At 48.8% G+C, this 21,540-nt stretch overlaps 1 protein-coding gene across 2 annotated transcripts; it reads right to left on the reverse strand.

The window, feature by feature from the left end:
- Positions 1 to 274: 274 nt before the first annotated feature.
- On the reverse strand, positions 275 to 15,481 carry Znf783 (zinc finger protein 783). 2 transcript variants are annotated; one of them, XM_027943397.3, is made up of 7 exons: positions 15,333 to 15,481; positions 11,600 to 11,998; positions 11,386 to 11,512; positions 11,105 to 11,233; positions 5,380 to 5,508; positions 4,230 to 4,340; positions 275 to 3,185 (listed from the first exon to the last, which is right to left on the reverse strand). In XM_027943397.3, exons 1-7 carry the CDS (start codon positions 15,354 to 15,356, stop codon positions 2,350 to 2,352), a joined length of 1,755 nt encoding a protein of 584 aa, XP_027799198.2. In that variant the 5' UTR covers positions 15,357 to 15,481; the 3' UTR covers positions 275 to 2,349. The 2 variants fall into 2 exon arrangements, with proteins under 2 accessions (XP_027799198.2, XP_027799197.2); XM_027943396.3 differs by having other exon boundaries at positions 4,230 to 4,475.
- Between the last annotated feature and the right edge of the window lie 6,059 nt (positions 15,482 to 21,540).

Below are 21,540 nucleotides of genomic sequence, written 5' to 3' on the forward strand. Positions count from 1 at the left end.
ACGCAGAGCTGGCTCCCCATTGGCCGACCTGAGAGGCTCCACCCCCAGCCTGCGTGCGTAAGGCCCCTGCGGCCCGGAGTCTGCGCCTCATTGGCTGGCCGGGAAGCTCGTCCCGCAGCCTGCGCCCCGGCCTTGCGCGCGAGGGCAGGTGTGAGTGTGGGGTGCAGGGGCTGCCCTTACCCGGGCCAGACAACCCACGGGCGTCGCCAGCTGTGACTGGCCAGTGCGTCCGCTCACTTCCTACAAAAAAGAAACCAGGTCACGTGCACAATCATTTATGCCAACATGTTTATTAAGCACCGATTAAAGCAGGAGACTGCCACCTTCACAGTTGTTAAGGAATCTTAAGACCCAACCAGTTCTTTGTTTCACAAATGAGGACGCTGAGGCCCAGAGCTGGGTAAGTCTGGGACCCAACCAGGGCTCCCACCTCCCGATTGTGGGGCACCACTGGGCTACTGCACCTTGTAGCCTCCACTGTTCATTTCAACCTAAGGAACATTCTTTAAACACGTCCTATTGAGTGACAAGGCAAACCCACTATGCCTAGCCCAGAGCTGAGCACTGAATGCTTTGAAAATAAGGGAAAAACACCTGAGCCTTGCAATTGAATGCTTGTATTTACAGAGTGCATTTAGCATTTAAAATTTTAGAATTTAAAATTCTGAGCCCTGAGGCACCACCAGAATATCTGAGCCTAGCTCTTGTAGCTGAGGGTTAAGCTGAGCAGCCACACTTGTACCACATCCTGCCTGCGCACTTGCTGACATTTGTCTCTGACTTGTGGGGCTCCAGACAAGCAGGAGGCTCAAACAGGTGGTGCCTCTTCAGGATCTTGGCTAACCTGTCAGACTTTTATCCTTCCCCTTTCCCAGGGATGATGGCAATGTTACCATCTGCCCCCAACTCCATTCGAGACTTTGGAAAAGGGGTGAGGACAACAGGAAGTTGCCAGGAACCCAGAACCCACAGCCAATTGGTCTGTAGGCAGCACCCAAGGTGGTGTGATTAAGGAATATGAGAAACTAGGCATCAAGACTTCTCCGTGCAGCCTGACAATAGCATACTATCAAAAACAGGTCATGGACCAATGCTTTGGTACAAGGGCACTAACCCTCACTCTTCCCAGGGGATTCTGCCTGAGCAGGAAATCACTGGGAAAAAAAAAAAAAAATAGGAAGCCCTGAACTTGAAACTAAGAATATCACCAAGCATCTTATTTGTGCAGTCTCTAAATTCAGTGCCAACAGCTCCTAGATGAGGTGGGATGCACTGGAGCTGTTACCCTTTGACAGACAAGGAATGTGAGCCTAGAGGGGGCTGAAGGATTCCCCAACCTCCTAGCCCTACTCAGCACCAGACCCCAAATTCTTTACCAGGAGAAACGAGGCCTGGAGAGTCCAGGCAGACTCCCCAGCCTCCCCCAGTCAGTCTTCCCCTTGAGGAAGGTCTTGGGCTCACAAGACTCTGCAGCACCCTCAAGGCATCTTCTGGGTCCAGTCAATGGATCATGCACACCTATGAATCCTGAGATCTGGCAGGGGAGGCCATCCACACCTGATTTCCTTTCCTCTTTTAACTGATATCAAAAGTAAATAACAGATGAGACTGCCCTGTGAGGGAAGGACTAGGAAGACTGGGAGTCACTCGGAGCTCAGAAACATACACCTGGAGAGAAGCTCTGCTTCTAAGACAGCAGCCAAATTCTGCCCATCAAAACCCTCTTCCTGCCCTGCCAGACCCACAAAGGAAGTGGCAGAATTCCTGCCCTCAGGAGCTCCTGGTCCTCTTTGCAACTACACACAACGCTTACAAACACATTACAAAGTCTTCATTCAAAGAAAAAAAAGTCTCAAGCTAACAAAAGTAGAAAATGCAAATTCTGAGTGCCTTCTCTTGTGTCCTGTACTCTCTGCTGTTTTCTCATGTGGAGCGCAGACAGACCTCTGTGCAGTCACTCCCAGTCCCTGAAGTCTCTATGGTCCATTCTGAAAGGACCACAGTCTCTGATCATCTTGACTGTAGCACCAGTCAAAAGCTACACCAAAAACTGGTGTTGTTTAAGCCTTCAGGGACCCTTTGCAGGTCAAGAATGTAGAAAAAGATAGCACAGAGTGACACCCTTAGGAAAGAGAAAGTAGAGGTACCTTGTCGCATATATATATGGTATCATCAAAAGGGCCACTGTTTTCCATTTGAATAAGGGAAACAATAAAAAAACAACTCTCTCCAAGACATCCCAGAATAAGGGACCAGCATCAGGCACAAGGGAAAGCCCCTAAGAGGTAGAGCACAGGTCCTGCCAGGGATGCAGGAAGACAAGAGGATGCCCTGCAGGCTCCTGCCTGGTCAGCCCTCCTCTGCATGGCTGAGACCTTGCGGGGGTGAGCTCCCCTGGCCTGCAGAAGGCACAGGGAAATGCAGGCCCACCCGATGCCGGGCATGAGTCTGCATGTGCACAGCCAGGTGGTGGTTTCGGTTGAAGGCCCGGCCACACTGGGGGCACTGGTAGGGTCGCTCACCAGTGTGGATACGCTGGTGACGCAAGAGGTCCGAGGGCCGGCGGAAGGCCTTGCCACAGTAGGGACAGGCAGGCCAGCCCTGATTATTGCCTGTGTGCAGGCGCTGGTGAAGCAGCAGGCTCTTCCGCTGCTGGAAAAAGCGCAGGCATTCACTGCAGTGGTAAATCTTGGTGGCTGTGGGCCTCCGCCCCATGAAGGCACGCCCTCCCAGGGAATGGTGGCCCACGGGCTCTTCGGGGAGCCAGCGGATGACAGGGCCAGGCACTACCACTTCCCCTGGCTCCAGCGTAGAGTGGCCTTCGCCCCATCTGGTGGGTGAGCCCCCGGGAGCTTCCCTGTGCTCCTCCTCCACGTGAGTCCTTTGATGGATTGTCAAATTAATCTTCAAGCGGAAGCTCTGCCCACAGTCAGGGCAGGGGAAGGTCCGTTCCCGCCGGCGAGGGAGTACGCGGGGTGTCTCCCCAATGGCCCCTGGTGGCCGAGGCTCCCCAGTGCGCACCCTTGGCCTCCCCTGGGCGTGATGCCGCCTAGGGCCTCCAGTCCTGTTCCTAGGCCCTCTAGGTGTTCTACACTTGGTCCGGCTTGGGGACCCCAGGCAGAGCTGCTCAGGCACCATCTCCTCCTCAGACTGAGCTTCTGTCTTGATGGCCATGCCACCACCACCTGGCAAAGGAATCTATGTTGGTTCCAAGTCCTACTCCCACCTCCCCTGAATCCTTTCTCCTCCAAGGGCCCACAACATGGGAAGGGGTCCTGCTCATGGGGCCTCACCAAGCAGGCACTGCCCTGTCCCATCATTCAGTCCTGTTTGCTATCTTACTCCTCACTCCTGGAGGCTGAGCTGGGGAACCAGGAGAGAGGAAAGTAAGCCACAAAAAAACAGCTGCCAGATAGTCCCTGGGGTCAGAAGACAGATGGTAGGAGACAGGTAGGTGGGAAGGTGCAAGAGAGATCCTGGGCCATGGCAGAGGAGTTGGCAGGACCCTAAGAGTTCTGAAGTCAGTAATTATGATCTGTAAAGCACAAGGAACCCGTGGGCCCCCATTACCTCAGGACGAGGTGAGAGACCCCAGCAGCCTGGAGGAGGCCAGTGAATTAACCTCACACAATCCCTCATCCATATAACAAATGGGCCAATCCCTACTACCTGCCCACACCCTGCTTTCTGTGTGCAGAGAGCACCCTGCAAGGCAGCCTATGATTCCTGCCTGGGTCTCAGTGCAGGTATCCCCTGACTCAGGCAGGACTGAGTGAGGCCAGAGCCACCAGGATAACAGCAAAAAGCTTACTCTCGGGCTGGGGCTGGGGCTCAGTGGCAAAGCGCTTGCCTAGCATGTGTGAGGCACTGGATTTGATTCTCAGCATCACATATCTATAAATAAAATAAAGGCTGAAAGCCGGGGTCACTCCACAGGGTTGCTGTGAGGCTGGAATCAAAGCGGAACATCCTTTTGGTCACCCTTGACCACAGCCTGGTAGACCGCAGCCTATTCCCAGCGGGGGATTCCCAGCCAGCCCAGACCAAGGGAGAAGACTAGGACCACAGGCTGACTGGGCCTGTGGGTCACACCTGGGGAGGGAAGGAGGAGGGAAGCCTCAGGACGAAGCCCTTCACCAGGTCTCATCCCCAGACCCCTGCTACTCCCAAAGGGCCCTCTGAGCTGTGTGAGGCTCTGCCTTGGTGACAGGTGCTGCCTATTTACTCACCTGGCCCCAGACTGGACATGATGTCCCTGGGAGGGGAAGCTGGTGACTCCCCCTCTGAAGATTCTCCCTCCTGTTTAATTGAGGATAAAATGCTGGTGTTTGCTGGAGGTCCTGCAAGACAGAGAATCCCATGGGGCTTTCCTGACATGGGGTTCTTGCAGAGTGGCATGACCACCTCTTCAGCAGGCTCTGGCCATACCCAAGGGCCTGCCAGGAACAGTGACCCCCAGGCCTCAGTCCAGTTGACTGCAGAGGTAAGAAGAGAGATATGAAGGCCACAACCATAATCTCCCCGCAAACTTAGGCTCACAATTTGTCCCTTTGCAACTGACTATCACCCTGATGGTCCTCAAAAGGAAAGAGGGTTTGGGGAGGCCTCAGAGCAGAGTCTCAGGTCTGCGATGGGCAGGGATACTGTCCTCCTCTGTCTGAGAAGGTCCCACCTGACTGATTCCATGAGCTGAATCCAAACTTATACACTGGCCAGGAAGGAGCACACAGGAAGGAAGGGATTTCACTTCTACCTGCAGAGGGTCACATTCAGTGGGGGAAATACAAAGAAACCACGGGGAAGAAGGCAACACACTGAAGCTGGGCCAGCTGCAAGAAGGAAGAATAGGGAGGAGGAGCCAGAGGAGCCAGTGTGCGCTGAGACAGAAAGCGACTCTCGGGATTAGAGGCCACATGCTCTGCTGAGTGTCCTCTGAGTTACAGTTCCAGCTCAGGATGGCAGGAATTGCCTGTGAACAGAAGCAAACAGAACTTGGGAGAGGTGACTAAAGCCAGTATTCTCAGCAGGTCTTCAGAAAGAGCATGTTTACTGACACCTACAACATGCCTGCCACCCAGCACTGTGCTAGGCATGAGACATAAACTGCCTTGTTGATAGGACCACTGGAAGAAGCCCCAAGAGGCTCAATCCACATCCCTCCCCAAAAGCTCCATGCAGATATTTTCTTGCACCGAAAATCCAAAACCTACCTTCTTTTAGGGTCTACCTCAGGAGCCCCTTTCCCAGGAGCCCGTCCAGCTCAGCCCAGTCACATCCCCAGCTATCTTTCCTGCTGAACTTCTAGCACGGCTTGTGTTTGGTACTCATGCACTGCCAGAAGACACCATTCTTGTTGCTGTCCTGGCTGCCCTCACTCACCAGTGCCCAGCCTGGGTGGGGTCACTCCTGCTTCTTCGTTCTGTTGGTGTTGAGGGGCCTGCCCTTCTTTGGGCTCCTCCTGGGCATGGCTGACTGGGCTGGGGGCTTGCTCTGGATATGGAAGGAGACCTAAGGAATGCAAACCAGTGACACTGAGCACAACATGGAGATCTCCCAAACAGATGGCCAGGGACCGTCTGGGAAGTGTGTAAATGCAGAGTCCCAGAGACCTGGGACATCAGACCAAACACTGAGTGTGATGATGAGATGGCTTCACCTGTCATCCAGCCGCTAGATTCTCCTCTAGAGCCTCATGTCCAGGAGGACTGCATAGTGTGATAATTGACACAGGATTAGCAGCCAGGACATGACAGAGGGCTGCTGTTTAGGGTAGGGAGAGGAAACAACAGTATTGTCTGTTCCACCAGCCATCATGGTGGCTGCTGGCCCCCACTCCAGCCCGCTCTCCACAGCATCAGAGAGCCCAAAGGCATGGCAGAAAATATACACCGCACATGTGGCCCTGAAGGTTCCCGAGTTTCCAAAGTGAAGTATTCCCTTTTGAGACAATGCTTCACCCTACACTTGTCCTCTTATTCAAGTCTACACAAAATGTCTGTCGAGGCTTGCCTCCCAGCAAGTCACAACAGCTCAGCCGTCACTGAAGTTGTCAAATCACAAGCCCCCAAATGAGCACATGTCACATGTGCCCCTCCCAGTAGAAATGGAACTCTACTTTTTTTTTTTTAAGGAAAATACCCATGAAGAGAATGAAATGCATGATGAGTGAAAGGCTGACGGTGAAGGCTGATGAATCTACCATCCAACACAAGTTCAGCCGGAGGCCTACAGCACCAGGCCATGGGTGCTGAGTGCCGTGAGCAATCAAACAGCACAGATGTGCACAGGCAATCCAGAACCACGGGAAAGAGGCTCTACCTCCACACCCGGAACCCACAGTGGCTGTTCCGGAATTGCAGGATCCAGAGAACAAAGGTTCCTCAGAGACAAAAGCAACCCAAGCAGGGCCTGTCTGCTTGCCCTCCAATGGCATTCTTTTCAAAGGCAAATGGTTAACACCAACTGAGTGTAATCAGAGGGGAAAAAGAAGAATTCAGCTGGATTCGTAACTGGTAACGCTGCTACCAATTCCCCTCTTGAACAAGGGCACGACCTTGGATACCAATTGGTCACATTGTTCAGCAGACTTTATCTACAGAATAGTCATCAGCTTCCATAGAAAGCCTGACAAACGGGACAGTGAAATGTCAGTGGGTCATCCGAAACCTCATCTTTGGACCCTTCCTAGAACAAAGAGAAACCCAGTGCCCATCCTCGTAAACCAGCCAAAGCATCACGGACGTGAGGCTGTGCAAGATCAAGCCTCAAGAGTGAGAAAAAGAAAGGTCCAAATCAAAATATGAAATCCTGACAGTTCTCAAAAACCCCCAAGGATAGAAAGTGACTTAATGACAGTGGAAAGGAGAGCTAAATCCTGGTGCAGTCAGATTTGGGGATGCAGAGTGAACAAGAGAACAGCACTAAGCCGGGCGCAGTGGCACACACCTGCAATCCCAGCGGCTCAGGAGGCTGAGGCAGGAGGATGGCAAGTTCAAACCCAGCCTCAGCAAAAGCAAGGCCCTAAGCAACTCAGTGAGACCCAGTCTCTAAATAAAATACAAAGCAGGGCTGGGGATGTAGCTCAGTGGTCGAGTGCCCCTGAGCTCAATCCCTGGTACCAAAAAAAAAAAAAAAAGAACAGCACCCTCAGAGCCAGAGCAGTGCTGCACACTGTGGTGCTCTAAGCAGAGGGGTGCCCAAGATGCACTCTGGTCATCAGAAGACCCATGTGTACCCTGGTCACCAGGCCCCTCCCCCACATTCCACTAAGTGAGGGAAGCAAAGAGAGGCCCCAAAGAGAGGTGGAGAGGCTATTATTTTGAAAGCACAGCAGGAGAGAGAGCTGCATCCTCTTCAAGATAACCTGGATTTTGCCAGTGACACTTCTGTCCCTGGTGCAGGCAGACCCTCAGCTCCTTAGGGACAGAAAAAACAGACCCAGAGAACGATAAAAATGATGTGCCTAGAGTTAAGTTTGGCAATGTACAAATCTTTTCTTTCTTTTTTAAATGGAAATGTTCTGAGCATGGAGACCCATATTAGAGGGCAAGAGGACACAAGTTTACTTTAATAATTTCCCTAAAAGAGGGCTTATTTATTTTGCAAACAAAAGCCTAAACATTAATAGTAATACTGGATACATTATTTTGAAATTATAGATACTACAGAATAATTAAATGTTGGGATCAGATATAAAAAGACTCAAATAAGTTATTATGCTAATAAAGGTGGGAATGTAACATTACAATGTAAAATTTTTAAAAAAGTGATATACAAGTTTATAAAATCAGAGATTAAATCTGAATCAGGAATGTCTATATGAACTCATTTCTTTTCAAAAATGCATATTTTTGCCAGGCATGGTGGCACCCACCTGTAATCCCAGCAGCTCAGGAGGCTGAGGCAGGAGGATCAAGAGTTCAAAGCCAGCCTCAGCAAAAGCAAGGTACTAAGCAATTCAGTGAGACCCCATCTCTAAACAAAATATAAAATAGGACTGGGGATGTAGCTCAGTGGTCAAGTGCCCCTGAGTTCAATCCCTAGTACCCCACCCCCAAATGCATATTTTCAGGGCTTCCAGATAGCTAAACACATGCAGGTCCCAGGATGGTGGCACAACAGAGAGGGAGTCAAAGCCCCGTGCCCTTCCCCCAGGTTTCACCCTTTGTCTCTCTTCACCTGTATCCTTTATAATAAACCAGTAAGCAGGCAGCACATAGTCAGTGAATAAGGCAAAGTTCCAGCCCTCATGGAGACAGCAAATCAACTAGGTCTATCTAACATTCCAAGAGAAAAACATAAGACACGAACAAAAACAGCCACACAAATGGTTAACAGGGATATAAACAGAAAAAAACACCCAGAAGTAACACCTAAAATTCATAACTAGCACTCATCTAGGGTCTCTAAATACTATGCTTCACTAAAAACAATAAAAACTTCTTGACGAGGGGCTGGGGTGGATATCAGTGGCAGAGCACTTGCACAGCACGTGGAGGCCCTGGGTTTCTTCCCCAGACAAAACAGAAAATCCTCGGAGAAACTGATTCCAGGCCCAGGGCAGGAAATACACAAAACAAATCTTGTGTATCTTAAGGTGTCAGAAACTCATCAAGGTCATGTTAAAATGACCTCTGGGCAAAACTAGAAAACGATTCCATTTGCCAAAGATGGTACAATTTAAATATGAAAATAATGGCTACAAAGGACTGGCACAAACAAAATATTTAAAAATCTGAGAAGTCATAATACTTGAAAACAACACAAAACAAAAAGCCCAAGCCTTTGGCCGCCTCTGGAGGCTACAAAGACAGAAAAGTCATCATTCAAAAAACTGATGTAGGAAAGAGTGAAGCATCTATCCTGCCTCTTCTGTACTGTAGTTCAGGGTAACTAAAAGGATTGATTAGAGGAACTATTCATCACAAAAGAGCTTTAGCTTTTAAGAACAGAAGTAATGACACTTTCACTATTTTGCTACCCTTAATGAAATAATGAAGCCAGGCAGCAATCTCCATGGCTAATTAAAGTCACTGGTGAAAAGCTGTCAGGAACTTCATAACAGAAGCATGAAGCTGATGATCTCAATAAAAAAGACAACCAGACCCCAGCGCCTGCTGGCCCACAGGAGTAAGGGGCACACAGCAACACCTCTGAAGAAGTCTTGTCAAAAACACGGAACCTGAGTCTATATAAACTGCTAATCCACCTCCCAATCTGTAGGAAATGCAGGAAATAAGAGACCATGTTAATGACACCAAATCCAAAATGTGGGAAACAATAGCATTAAAAAGATGTAAAATAAGCCAGACACAGCGATGCACACCTGTAATCCCAGCTGCTTGGGAGGGTTAGGCAAGAGGATAGTAAGTTTGAGGCCTGTGAGACCCTGTCTCAAAATTAAAACTTTTTAAAAGGGCTGGGGGTGTAACCCAGTGTAGAGAACTTGCCTAGTATATGCAAAGTCCTGGGATCGATCCACTGTAACACACACACACACACACACACACACACAGATAAATGACAATAAAACGACAAAAAATAAATGGCATGGGTGGTGTCTATCAGCTAATGAATGATTAAACAAAGTGTGGTATGTCCACAAAATGGAATATTATTCAGTCACAAGAGAAATGAAGCACTCACACAGACTAAAACATGGATGAACTTTGAAAACATTATGCTCAGTGAAAGAAGACAGACACAAAGGGTCATATTATATGATTACATTTATGTGACACATCAGAATAGGCAAATTCCACAGAGGCAGAAGGCAGGCTAGTGGCTGAGAGGGTCTGGGCAGGGGGGAGGGCAGCAGGGAGTGACTACTAATGGGTACGGTCTCTCTCTTTTTTTTTTTAGATGTTGATGGACATTTATTTTATTCACTTATTTATACGCGGTCCTGAGAATCGAACCCAGTGCCTCACACATGCTAGGCAAGTGCTCTACTACTACGGAGACACAACTCCAGCCCCAAGGGTCTCTTTTGATCGGACACAAAAGTTCTAAAGTTAGATTGTGGTGATGGCTGCACATCTCTTAATATACCAAGAACCACTGAATTGTATGCTTTAATAGAGAAATTCTATGGTGTATAAATTATATCTCAATGAAGCTGTTGAAAAGGGGGATGACTTTTTATAGATTTAAGAAACAGGCTGGGGATGTAGTTCAGTGGTAGAGCACTAGACTGCCATGCAAGAGGCCCTGGGTTTGATCTCCAGCACCAAGAAAAAAAAAAGTCACTTATAAATCAAATGCAATGCATGGACTTTAGGTTATGATATTAGGGTCCAAACCCTACTGAAAACATTGTTGAGGGAAAGAGAACAAGGACCAATCATTAGTTGTTGTTGTTTTTTTTAGGGGAAGGGGTATAAAAATGGTATCATGGCTGTGTGTACAAAAAGGAAAGAGACAGATGAAGCAAATGTTGAAGAAACAAGATCATGTTAGGTCCCAGCAATAATTTGGAGGTTTACTGTCTTGTTCTCTCTGCTTTCATTTATTTGTTTTTTATATTCAAAAATGTTCCCCAGAGCTGGGGACATGACTCAGTGGTAGAGTGCTTGTCTGGCATGCACCAGGCCCCAGGTTCAATAACCAGCACTGCAAAAAAGGAAAGAAAAAAAGAGTCCCCCAGAGGATTCTGATAGGCAGTGTCACCTTTGGAGACTGGCTATAGGAGGATCCAGCCCCAGCCTCCTTCTCACAAAGGAACCCTAGTGCCACAGCAGCTTCCTGATGCAGGCTAAGCTGGGGAGCAGAAACGGGCAGGTGGACACAGACAGCACGGAAGACATCAAAAAGTGATGGCGATGTCACTGCACTGTCACATCAGTGATAATCAGCCCTATTTATCATGGAACAAGAACGTTCCCATGCTCTACATTTCCCTTTGTGACTACCCCTCCTACAGATCCGAAACCACAGGGCTCTAAAAAGAAGTCTTCCACCTGCCCCCACCTGGGGTGGCCTTGGAGAGCAGCCCACTCTGGGATAAGGGTCTGTACTCCCTTCCCAGTTCTCAGATTATCTGGACACTTAGGAGGTGAGCCTGTGGTCCACTATGCCCCAGTCACTCCCTCTTGTACCCACTTACCAGTGTCCAGCCTCCTTGGACATGCGGCCTCTTCCTCAGTCCCCTTCTCCTTGCTTTGCTGGTCTTCAGGACAAGGCTCCTCTCCTCTCTCTATCCGGGTGAGGATGTCAGGTTTGGAGATGGCATAATCTGCATACAGAACAGGGACAGGATGGGGTAAAGATCTGGGTCCCATATACCCATGGAGAGGCTCTGATGTCCAAAGTAAAAGAAGCAAAGCAAAGACAGACTACAAGAGCCCAACCTCGGACAAAGGCCCAGAGACCCCTACACATCCTTACCCAGGGAGACCAGTGTCTCATAGTTGCCCCTCATCACATGCTTGTAGAGCTCCTTCTGCCAGTCCTCCAGCTTGCCCCACTCAGGCTGGGAGAAGTAAACGGCCACATCATCAAAGGTCACTGGCACCTGGAACCACAAGTGTCACACTCGCTCATCCACACACTTACAGGCACATCCCAGGGGGCTCCCCACTCCAGGGCACCCAAAGGCTACCTTGGGGACCTCCCCCTTGCTGCCAGGGGGCAGCCGAAGGATCCAGAAGTTCCTGTTGCGCAGCAGGTTCTCCATGTTCTCCAGCCGCCGCTGCAGCAGCCCGTACTCCTGCAGCAGGGTCCCCAGCACGGCCCACTTGCCCTCCAGCTGGTTGCCGAACTCCACGGCCGTCTTCTCACAATCAGCCAGCTTCTTCTCTGCTGTCCCAGTGCGTCCCTCCAGAGTCAGCAAGCGGGCCAGGCAGGAATCCACCTTCTTCTCCAAGGCCTGAATGGCAGCCACCACTGTCCACAGCGTGATCTCTGTGGAGTAGAGGTATGAGTTCTTCTCAGCAGCTGGCTGGGGCGACGGAGGTGTTAGAGGTCTCTGGTCCTCCATTCGCTTGTCCTCCCCTGGAATCTGCTCAAAATAAGAGAAAAGAGAGATATTACCAAAATTATACAATCAAAATTTCCAACTCCAAACTCAGAATGACTCCTGCTCCAGTGCAGCCCCATCTGGGATCCTGCTGGCCAAAGAGCGGAAAAGTGGAGAAGATAGGAGGCCAGAACATCAAGCAGGAGTCCAGCTCTGGTAACTGGAGATGGTGGCTGCACCAGGGTGTTGGCAGGTGGTAAACAGGAGGAAAAACAGCCAAAGAAGGAAAGCATCGACAATCTCAGGTGACTTCCCAATCTCATTCCTGAGAATGAAGGGGCAAGTCTTATCACAGGGAGAAAGAACATGAGCCCTGCAAGGAGCTCCCAAGCCACACCCACACATTGGTTGACTTTAGGCATGGTTTTTAAAACACCTTCCAAAGAATTCATTTCCACATCTAGAAAATAGAATATCTAGAACAATAGTGTCTACATAATAGTATTTTGAAAAATGATGAGACAATCTTTTGTAAAAAAACAATGTAAAATATTTCACATAACAAATAATGGGGGCTGGGGTTGTGGCTCAGTGGTAGAGTGCTTGCCTAGCATGCACGAGGCCCTGGGTTCAATCCTCAACACCACATAAAAATAAATAAACAAACAAAATAAAGGTATTGTGTTAAAAAAAATAATGTGAGTCCTGTATTGATGGGGCTAAGACAACAACGGTGATAGCTACAGACTGAATATTTGGGTCTCCCCCAGATTTGCATGTTGAAGCACTAATCTCCAATATGATGGATGGCATTTGAAGGTGCAGCCTTTGGGAGGCACATGGTGGGTGGAATAGGACTGGTGCCCTGAAAGAAGAGACATGAAAGCAATGATATCTTTCTCCACGGTGTAAGACTATGATGAGAAGGCAGCCAACCGCAAACCAGGAAGAGTCCCCACCAGGAACCAAATCAGTGGCACTGTGATCTTGGACTACCAGCCTCCAGAACTGTGAGGAGGAAAATTTCTGCTGTTTAAGCCACCAGTCTATTATACTTTGTTATAGCAGCTGGCTAAGATGATGATGTTGACGAGGCCGTGCTCTGGCTCAGGGATACTCTAGGAAGTAGTCACATGGGCTTTTTTCCCTCCATCTTGCATTCCATCATTCTTCAGCAGCTTGGGAAAAAAGCCCTGCAGGCCTCAGCTTAGCTGGGAGTATGGTGTGCAAGTCCTCACTGAACATGTACAATGCCCCAATGCTGGTTTGCGTTGCTAAAAGGCTTCTGGAAAGACAGGCTGACATCGTGGCAGTGTGTCCTTGCCCACTTCATGGTTACATCAACAGCTAGTCCCATTTGTTTGACTGCTGAAATTATCTCAAATCCATTCACTTTTCTCTTTGTCCACCACCATCGCCAAGCCCCGTCACCTTTCACCTGGGCCACTACAATTCCACCCACCTGGTTTCCCCACTTCAACCTTCTCCTCCATAATACACTTTCCACAGTGTAGTCAGTAATCTTTTGAAACACAAACTAGACTACTTCAGTCCTTGCTGAAAACTCTTCAGTAGCTCCCCAGCACACCTAGAAAAAATGTGAACTTTTTCATATCCAGCCAGCCCCTCCAACCTGACATACTCCGTCATTTGCTACACTCCAGCCATATGACCTTCCATGGCTGGGATGCATCCAGCTCTCCTTCACCCTCTCCTGGGCTTTCCTATGCACCTCTCCAGGCCTGAGTCCCTTCACCTTTATAGTTTCCGCTTAAACACCATCTCACAGAGCCTTTCCCCAAGTGCTGCACTGACCAAAAGTCCCTGTCAGCCTCTTCCTTCACAGTGCTAATAATCTGAACTCACCACCAGGCTTATGGTTTTTCTCCCATGTGAACATAAGTCCCATGAGGGTGTGTGTCATTTACCACTGTGCTCCCAGCTTCATAAAGTGCCTCACCCATAGAAGATGTTTGATAACTATTTATTGAATAAATTAATTAATAATTAATGCATTCAGTAATAATGAGTGAACACCTATCATAGTAAAGGCAGGGTGCACAAAAAATTGATGTTTCTTCCTTCTCCAAGAGAAAAATTCTGTAGAGAAATGCAGTTGACTCTCTGTATCTGCAGGTTCCACATCCAAGGATTCTCCAAACCCAAGTAAAAACATTTGGAAAGAAAAAATTGGGTCTGAACTGAATGTGTACATTCAGTCATTATTCCCTAAACAAAAGAGCATAACAACTATATACACAGCATTCCCCTTGTATTAGGAATTATAGGCAATCTAGAGGTGATGTAGAGGATTGCTGTAGGTAATATGCAAATATTATTTCATTTCCTGGCTACCAAGATTTGAGACCTAACAATGTGACAGGATGGGCTGACAAAGTCCCTGAGCAAATCTGTCCTGTTGGGGAGCTTCTTGGCTCTCAGGTGCTGCAAGATGGCTGAGGGGAAGATGCAGATGAGTAGGAAAAGTCTGGAAGGTACTGAAGAAGGCTCCAGCGAGGTGGGGCTGATGACACCTGTACAGGTACAGAAAGGCCTCCTAGGGGTTTCCTAAGAACAGGGTCATAAACCTGCAGAATCCCCAGCCCTCTCTCACATTCAAAACTCAGCCACAGGGACAAAGTTCTCCTAAGAAGGACCCAAGAAAACGTGGGTCTCAGAAACTTGGCTGAGATGTGTCAGTAGTAGATATAATAGTTAATAATAGTAGATAAACGTCCTTTACAAGCGTTTTTTCTACTATGTCAAAAATGCCCAAAGGATCATTTTCTCTGAATTGGCCATACTGCACATTTCAAACCAGCATTCTAAAACTGCAAAAACAATCCTTTCTTAAAAAGGAATGAAAACCTGTTGTAAACAGGGCCCAGTATCCTTCCGTAGGTAAAATCCAGTAGAATACTAGATATCCACAGTCCAGGCCTGGCCCAGGCTCAACACCCGCTGGGGAGGTGCGCAGCCTCGGCCGGCCAGTCTAGTCCCGGGCCTCAGCCACCCACCCTCCCTGCCCGATCGGGACGCGAGCCTCAAGAGAGACAATGGACAAGGACACAGCTACTCGGTTCACTCGCAAGATCCGTCGCCGTGTCGGGGCGGGACGCAGGCGCCCGGCCTCGCAGGGCCCCGGAGGGACAGGTCGCGGGCCGCGCGCCGTCGGGGCCCCGCGCGCCGGGCCTGGCGCTGGGCCGCGGGGTCGGTGGCCTGCAGGCGGCCGCGGGCGGCAACCGGCCGGGCCGGGCCAGGGCGCGGGCCAGAGGAGCCAGTGTCGCCCCGCGGCCGGGCGCGCCGAGTCCCTCGCGCTGGGCCACGCGGCCGCGGCGGCCCTTCTCGGGCGGCGTCCGCGAGCCGGGGCGCTTACCCGCGCGGGCGGCGCTTCGGCCATGGCGGCCTGCGTCCTTGTTAGGCTGCGATCCTCAGGCCTGGTGCGGGCGGCGGCGGAGGAGCGGGTGCCGCCCAGCCTCGGAGCTCCCGCCGGGCGGCCGCGAGCTGCGTCCCGAGCCACGTGCCCCGGGGGCCCTTTAAAAAAGAGCTGAGCCGGGCGGCAGCGCCCGAGGGCACGCACAGCGCCCCCTGCAGCCGGTAGGACCGCACGCCCCCCGCGCCCCTCCGCGGGAGCCCGAGCGGCCGCCGCGCGCCCACCTGGGTCGGCGCCCGCCGAGGGAGCCCGTGGGAAAGTTCAGCCCTGGGACCCAGCACCTGCAGGGGCCGCGCCCGCGCTGCGCAGCGTTTTGAGACGCGCTGTTCCAGCGCCTCCAGCTGACGAGCGGGGCGTTAATTAGTGTGGGGAAAGTATGTTTTAAAACTCCTTTTATTTTGTTTTGCAGAACAAATGAATAGACCTAAGGAGAAATGTTTCATTCAATTTTAAAAAAAAGAAAGAAAAGCCTCTCCTCCGCCAAGTCCTGTTTCGTACGGTGTCACCTTTTCGGTATTTCTGTCACACATCCTAGGGCCTACTCTCTGGGCAGGCGTCGTGGCTGTGTGTCCGGAGCCCTCCGTCCACCCAGTGCGACCTGCCCATCGCTCGCACCCGGGGATCCCGCTAGCCTTGGCTCCAGGCCAGGATCACAGCCAGTTGACTTGTCTCCAGTTGCGACCCCGCTCCATCCTGAATGCTCTCTTTCTCTGTAAGGGGAGAGCCTTCCTCTGAACGCCAAGAATTCACACCCGCGCATAGAGTCACGTGTGCTGTGTGCAGCTCAGGTTTTTTTCTCCCTGCTTTTTCTGCATCTCCTATTCATCTTAGGGTCTTTTTCCAATAAGCCAGAAAATTCTTTATGCTAAATCGGAGGTTTTGTTTATTTGTATGTTTCGGTTTGTTTTTTGAGGGAGGCAGAGAATTATTTCACCCAATATTTTATTCTAATGTAAGTGTGGTCAATTAACATAGTAAGTACATAAAGAATCATCCTCTCTATGATGCACCTCTAGAATTTGGGGATAGATTAGGAGTGTTACTTTAAGGTAACAAATCAACATTTAGCATTATTCATTTTGGAAATTCTTTTTTTTTCTTTCTTTCTTTTAGTTGTAGATGGGCACATATCTTTATTTTATTTGAAAGCAAATGAAAGAGAATAAAAAAGAAAGGGAGGGCTGGGGTTGTGGCTCAGTGGTAGAGGTCTTGCTTTGCACAGGTGAGGAGGCACTGGGTTCGATCCTCAGCACCACATATAAATAAATAGTTGTCCATCTACAAATATGGAAAGAAAGGGAGACAGAACTCATCGGAGCAACAAAAAACAGCGGAGGGGCACATTTTCAACAGGGAAAATGGCAACAGGCTATAACAAGGGTCTGAGTTTTACAGGATTTAGCAGGGCCAGGTCCTAGGAGGAGTTGGTCTGTTACTTTTGGTGGGTTTACTGTGTGGGGAGGGGATTTTGGTAGATAAGGGAGATTGTGACAGGTCAGATTGCAGAGCTCCCTTTTTCCGAGGGTTTTGTAAGTCTCCATTTCCTCCATTATTTATTTATTTTTCATATGGTGCTGAGGATCAAACCCAGTGCTTCACACATGCTAGGCAAGCACTCTACCACTGAGCTACAACCCCAGCCCCCATTTTGGAAATTCTTATAACACCATCTAAAAGACAAATTGTGAATGTGTGTTGAAGATATTAAGAACCTCACTAGGATCTCATCAAGGATCAGTGCAATATATTAAAGATTATAAAATGCTGGTAAGCTGGTAGCTTATCACATTATAAAATAATAATGTCCAATACAGAATATGGATTGGAGAGGAAGAAGATGTTAGTATTTAATGAGCTGTACTGAGGGAAGAGTGTTGTAATTTTAGCAGCTGGTCTTAGTGTTTTAGAAAGTTCCTCTAATCAGGGGTACTCAAATGTGAGTGGTTCATGTCTGCCCTGGGTGCTTGTTAAAACAGACTGCAGGGCACAGACCTGAGTATTTCTAGGTCTGAGGCTAGAGGGGGTGAGAGTGATGAGGATTTGATTTCTAGGAGATGGGTCAGGGGTCACAGTTTGTTGAGGAAGAGTGCCCTTTTTATCAGCTCCCAAAGCTACCTATCATTCCCATGCTGATTTTATAAATTTATTTATTTATTTTAAAGAGAGAGAGAGAGAATTTTTTTTTTAATATTTATTTTTTAGTTTTCGGCGGACACAACATCTTTGTTTGTATGTGGTGCTGAGGATCGAACCCGGGCCGCATGCTTGCCAGGCAAGCGTGCTACCACTTGAGCCACATCCCCAGCCCAGAGAGAGAATTTTTTAATATTTATTTTTCAGTTCTTGGTGGACACAACATCTTTGTTTGTATGTGGTGCTGAGGATCGTACTGGGGCGGCACGCATGCTAGGCGAGCGCACTACCGCTTGAGTCACATCCCCAGCCCTATAAATTTATTTTTAAAAGAAACACTTTGTACCATAATATAGTTTCCCAAGCAGAACTCCCAGATATCAGCCCAGGTGTAGCCTTGATATAAATTAAATTACCTTTATTCTTAATTATTAATCTGTCTCTTATGGGGATGAATTTAAAAAAAAAAAAAAAACAAGGAATGATAACAGGATGGTGACAAAGGACTTTGTAGCCTCCGCGGGGCCCTAACTCCTTGGGCATTTCTTTTTGATCTTTTGTGGCACTGGGGATTGAACTCAGAGCCCCACAAGGTAGCTTTTTTTTTTAAGAGAGAGAGAGAGAGAGAGAGAGAGAGAGAATTTTAATATTTATTTTTTAGTTTCCAGCAGACACATCTTTGTTTGTATGTGGTGCTGAGGATTGAACCCGGGCCGCACGCATGCCAGGCGAGCGTGCTACCGCTTGAGCCACATCCCCAGCCCCTTTTTTTCTTTTTAATCCATTTGCCAAGCCTGGGTACCTCGTGGGTGAACTGACAGCACTTGGCTTCCCCAAGTGGAGGCCAAGACCCAGAACCCTAGCACAGATGACTAACAGCAAGGTGCAGTCATCAGGGGTTGAGGGCCACCTAAGATCAACATGGGGTCAGGATGCTCAATGCTATTGTCCTACGAAGAGGTAGGGGCAGCTCAAGAAAGAATTCCCAAGGCCCTCCTCAACATACAGACCAGGTGTGTCACTGTAGTCACACAAAGAATGATAAGATGTTAGGAGGGAAAGCATTAGCAAAGGGAGACTGGAAGCATAAGCAAGTCCCCCTTCCTCCATCACACAACACTGCCGGCCTGTTCTGTGATGCCCACCATACTTGTTCATTCAACAAACATTTGGTGAACACCTCATGTGGGATCCATTAAGACATGGTCCCTACCTTCCAAAGAGTGACATCTGTTGATTTTACCTTAGTAACCTTGTCTCCTCCCTTCCCACTTTAGCTGCCTCCAATCCCTCACTGGTTCTTGCATAGTCTCCCTCAAAAACCTTCTAATATATTTCACTCCCCACTCCACTCCCCCCAAATAGCATGACATAACTCTTAAGTGTTTCCAAATCACAGCTGAATCAGGTCAGTCTTTTGCTCAGCGTTCCTCAGCTCCCCTTTATCAATAAAATCCAAACCCCTCAGCTGGACCCCAGCCCACTACTCCACTTCTCACACCCTGCCCTCCAGCCAACAGGAGGAACTGCTGTTTATACATCCATGTATACTTGCATCCTACTTTGGTCAAGTCTCTTCCATTTAGTATGCCCTTCTTCCTACTTTTAAAAGGCCATTTCAAAGGTCACCTCTCAAGGGCAGGGCCAGGAGGAACTGAGGGAAGTTGCATAATGGGTCCCTAAACACAGTTGCATAGGAGAAATAAGTTCTGTGTTCTACCGCACGGTGGGGTGACTGCTGTTCACAATATATTACCTGTTTTATAAAGAACTAGAACCAAAGAAACAATGGTGGAAGAGACAGAAATGCTAATTACCCTGTTTGATCATTACACATTACCTACACGTATTCTCCCCCAATGTCCCTAATTGTCCTGAATTCCTATAGCCTTTTTGCCTCATGTGACATATTCTCAACCTTGTATTAGCCTCCCTTAACAGTATTAAGCTCAAAAGCAAGACCTGATTTATTCTTTTCTCCCCTTTTAAAATACTGCAGATGGTACTCAGGAGTGCACAAATGCCAAGGCTGAATGAATGTCTGGCTGAGGAAAGGGCAGTGTAAAGGGGCAGCACAGGAAAAAAACACACCTGATTTTAACACAGCATGAACTCAACTAGGGCTCTGATGTTTTGTTCACCAATGTGACCTAAGTATTTAAAACTGCCTAGATAACAGGTGCCATACATATACACACACACTCTCTCTCTCTCTCTAATTTAAGAAATGGATAAGGAAGCATCCCCAGAAGGGGCTAATGTACAAACAGTAAAGACCAAATGGTGTTTAGTTCACAAAGGGCATCAAGAAGGGAGAAAGCAGGGCTTACTCAAGAAGATGGGAAGCCCAATGTGGCAGTAGCATACTGAGGGGAAGGGGAAGAACCACAGGGTGGGAAGGCTGTGGAAGCTGTGGATTCTATACTAAAACACCTGCTCTCTATCAGTAGCCGGTGAATGCCACTCCAGGGTTCTGAGGAAAGTCCATGTCCAGCTGTGCTTCAGAACAATAACTGGTAGCAGGAACATGTGAGGAGCAACCTGTTTGGTCACCAAGTAGCTCAGGTGAGGACCATTAGGACCTTAATTGTGGGAACAGGAAGGAGGATTAGTTAGGGATGCATGGCACTTGTCACCATGTTTCCAGGTCAGTGCTCCCTGAGCTTCAAATAATCCATTTCCTGTTTTTTTTCTCAGTTCCTCCCTAAGCAGGCTTTCATTGCAGGATAGTTGAAGCAGGCAAGAGGTTAATTTGTTGTCACTTAGGACAGTGCCTAGTGCAGTGTCACCTGGAGATCTTACTCAGGTCTGCATTTCCACCACGCTCCTAGGGGAGCCAGTACTGCTGGTGTGGAGACCACAGTTCTGGTAACAGGGCCTTAGAATCCAGTAAACATTGCATGGCACTGCACCTGGTCAAGTGTGTGGGCTCTGAAGCAAGATGGTCTGGACAGCCATCCCCACTGTCACATTACCTCACTCCTCAGGTCTCCTCCCACATCTCCTAAGTAAAACAGGGTGAAATCATCCCACTCCGGGCTGTATGAGAACTAGTTTTTATAAAATGAATTTACAAGAGTACCTCACACACAAGTGCATAATAAATGTTACAGGGGCCCCAACCCAACTGTTTGACACAATTATGTCCCTGCCTCAAGGGAGACCTGACTTTGCTTCTACTTTGCTTTTTCCCATTTCCAGGTAGGAGCCTGGCCAATTAAACCACTCAATAACTGGAAGGTAAGGACAATCAATGATGGGACAGAGTGGTTATCTATAATGTAAAGTTTTCTAACAGCTGCCTCGTACTACCTTGGCACCCACCAAACTTCACCTACCCATCTACCACCTCCCAAAAACCAACACCCAGATGGTCTCGAGCTCTCCACCACTTCATATGGGGTCCCTGGCTATTCTCATCCATACCCTCTTCTTGTTTGTCTAGATTTAAGTAAAAATGCAGGTTAACTGTGCCTTCAGTGCTGTCATTGCTCTAGGTGAGGCACCTCTGCACCCTTATGAAGCCAGAATTAGACAGGCAGTCAGCATAGACAGGTAAATTGAGTCAGGGAGGATCAAGAAGGCCAATTTTGAGTGAATCCTGTAAGCTGGAGACTGTCCCCTTAGGGATTGAAATGTTAATTCCTTCAGAGCCCTTCCTCCACCCTTACCAAGAACCTCTCACTGCTCCAACAGGTTGCCAAGGTAACCTGTCCCAGGAATTGCCTCTCCCTATAGGGAGCTTTAAGGCTGTTAATGGGTCCTTAGCTGCACCATTCAGCCCTTCCCCCCTTCAGCCCACCTGTTTTCCACCTTTTGGCCATCCCCCTGAGCATTCTTGGGCCTAGTCACATACCAAGGAGAAAGGGGAAGAAGGCAGGAGAACAAAGGAAGCCTAGGACAAACAAAAAGGGCAGAACACCTAGCTTCTTGGGATACCAGGAAACCAGCTATGGCCCCCTTCTCGGGTAGGGGGGGAGGGGAGTCTCTTACCCCTTTTTAAATAAACCCTGCTTTA

This window comes from Marmota flaviventris, chromosome 1 (assembly GCF_047511675.1).
Source record: "Marmota flaviventris isolate mMarFla1 chromosome 1, mMarFla1.hap1, whole genome shotgun sequence".
Classification (NCBI taxonomy): domain Eukaryota; kingdom Metazoa; phylum Chordata; class Mammalia; order Rodentia; family Sciuridae; genus Marmota; species Marmota flaviventris.

Excerpts from the sequence above, each read along its gene's own strand:
- Znf783 (XM_027943396.3), bottom strand. The coding sequence starts at position 15,356 with ATGGCCGAAGCGCCGCCCGCGCGG. Across the intron at positions 11,513-11,599 it reads GCAAGGGGGAGGTCCCCAAG|GTGCCAGTGACCTTTGATGA; the intron begins GTAGCCTTTGGG and ends TTGTGGTTCCAG. Across the intron at positions 11,234-11,385 it reads TGAGACACTGGTCTCCCTGG|ATTATGCCATCTCCAAACCT; the intron begins GTAAGGATGTGT and ends TTCTGTATGCAG.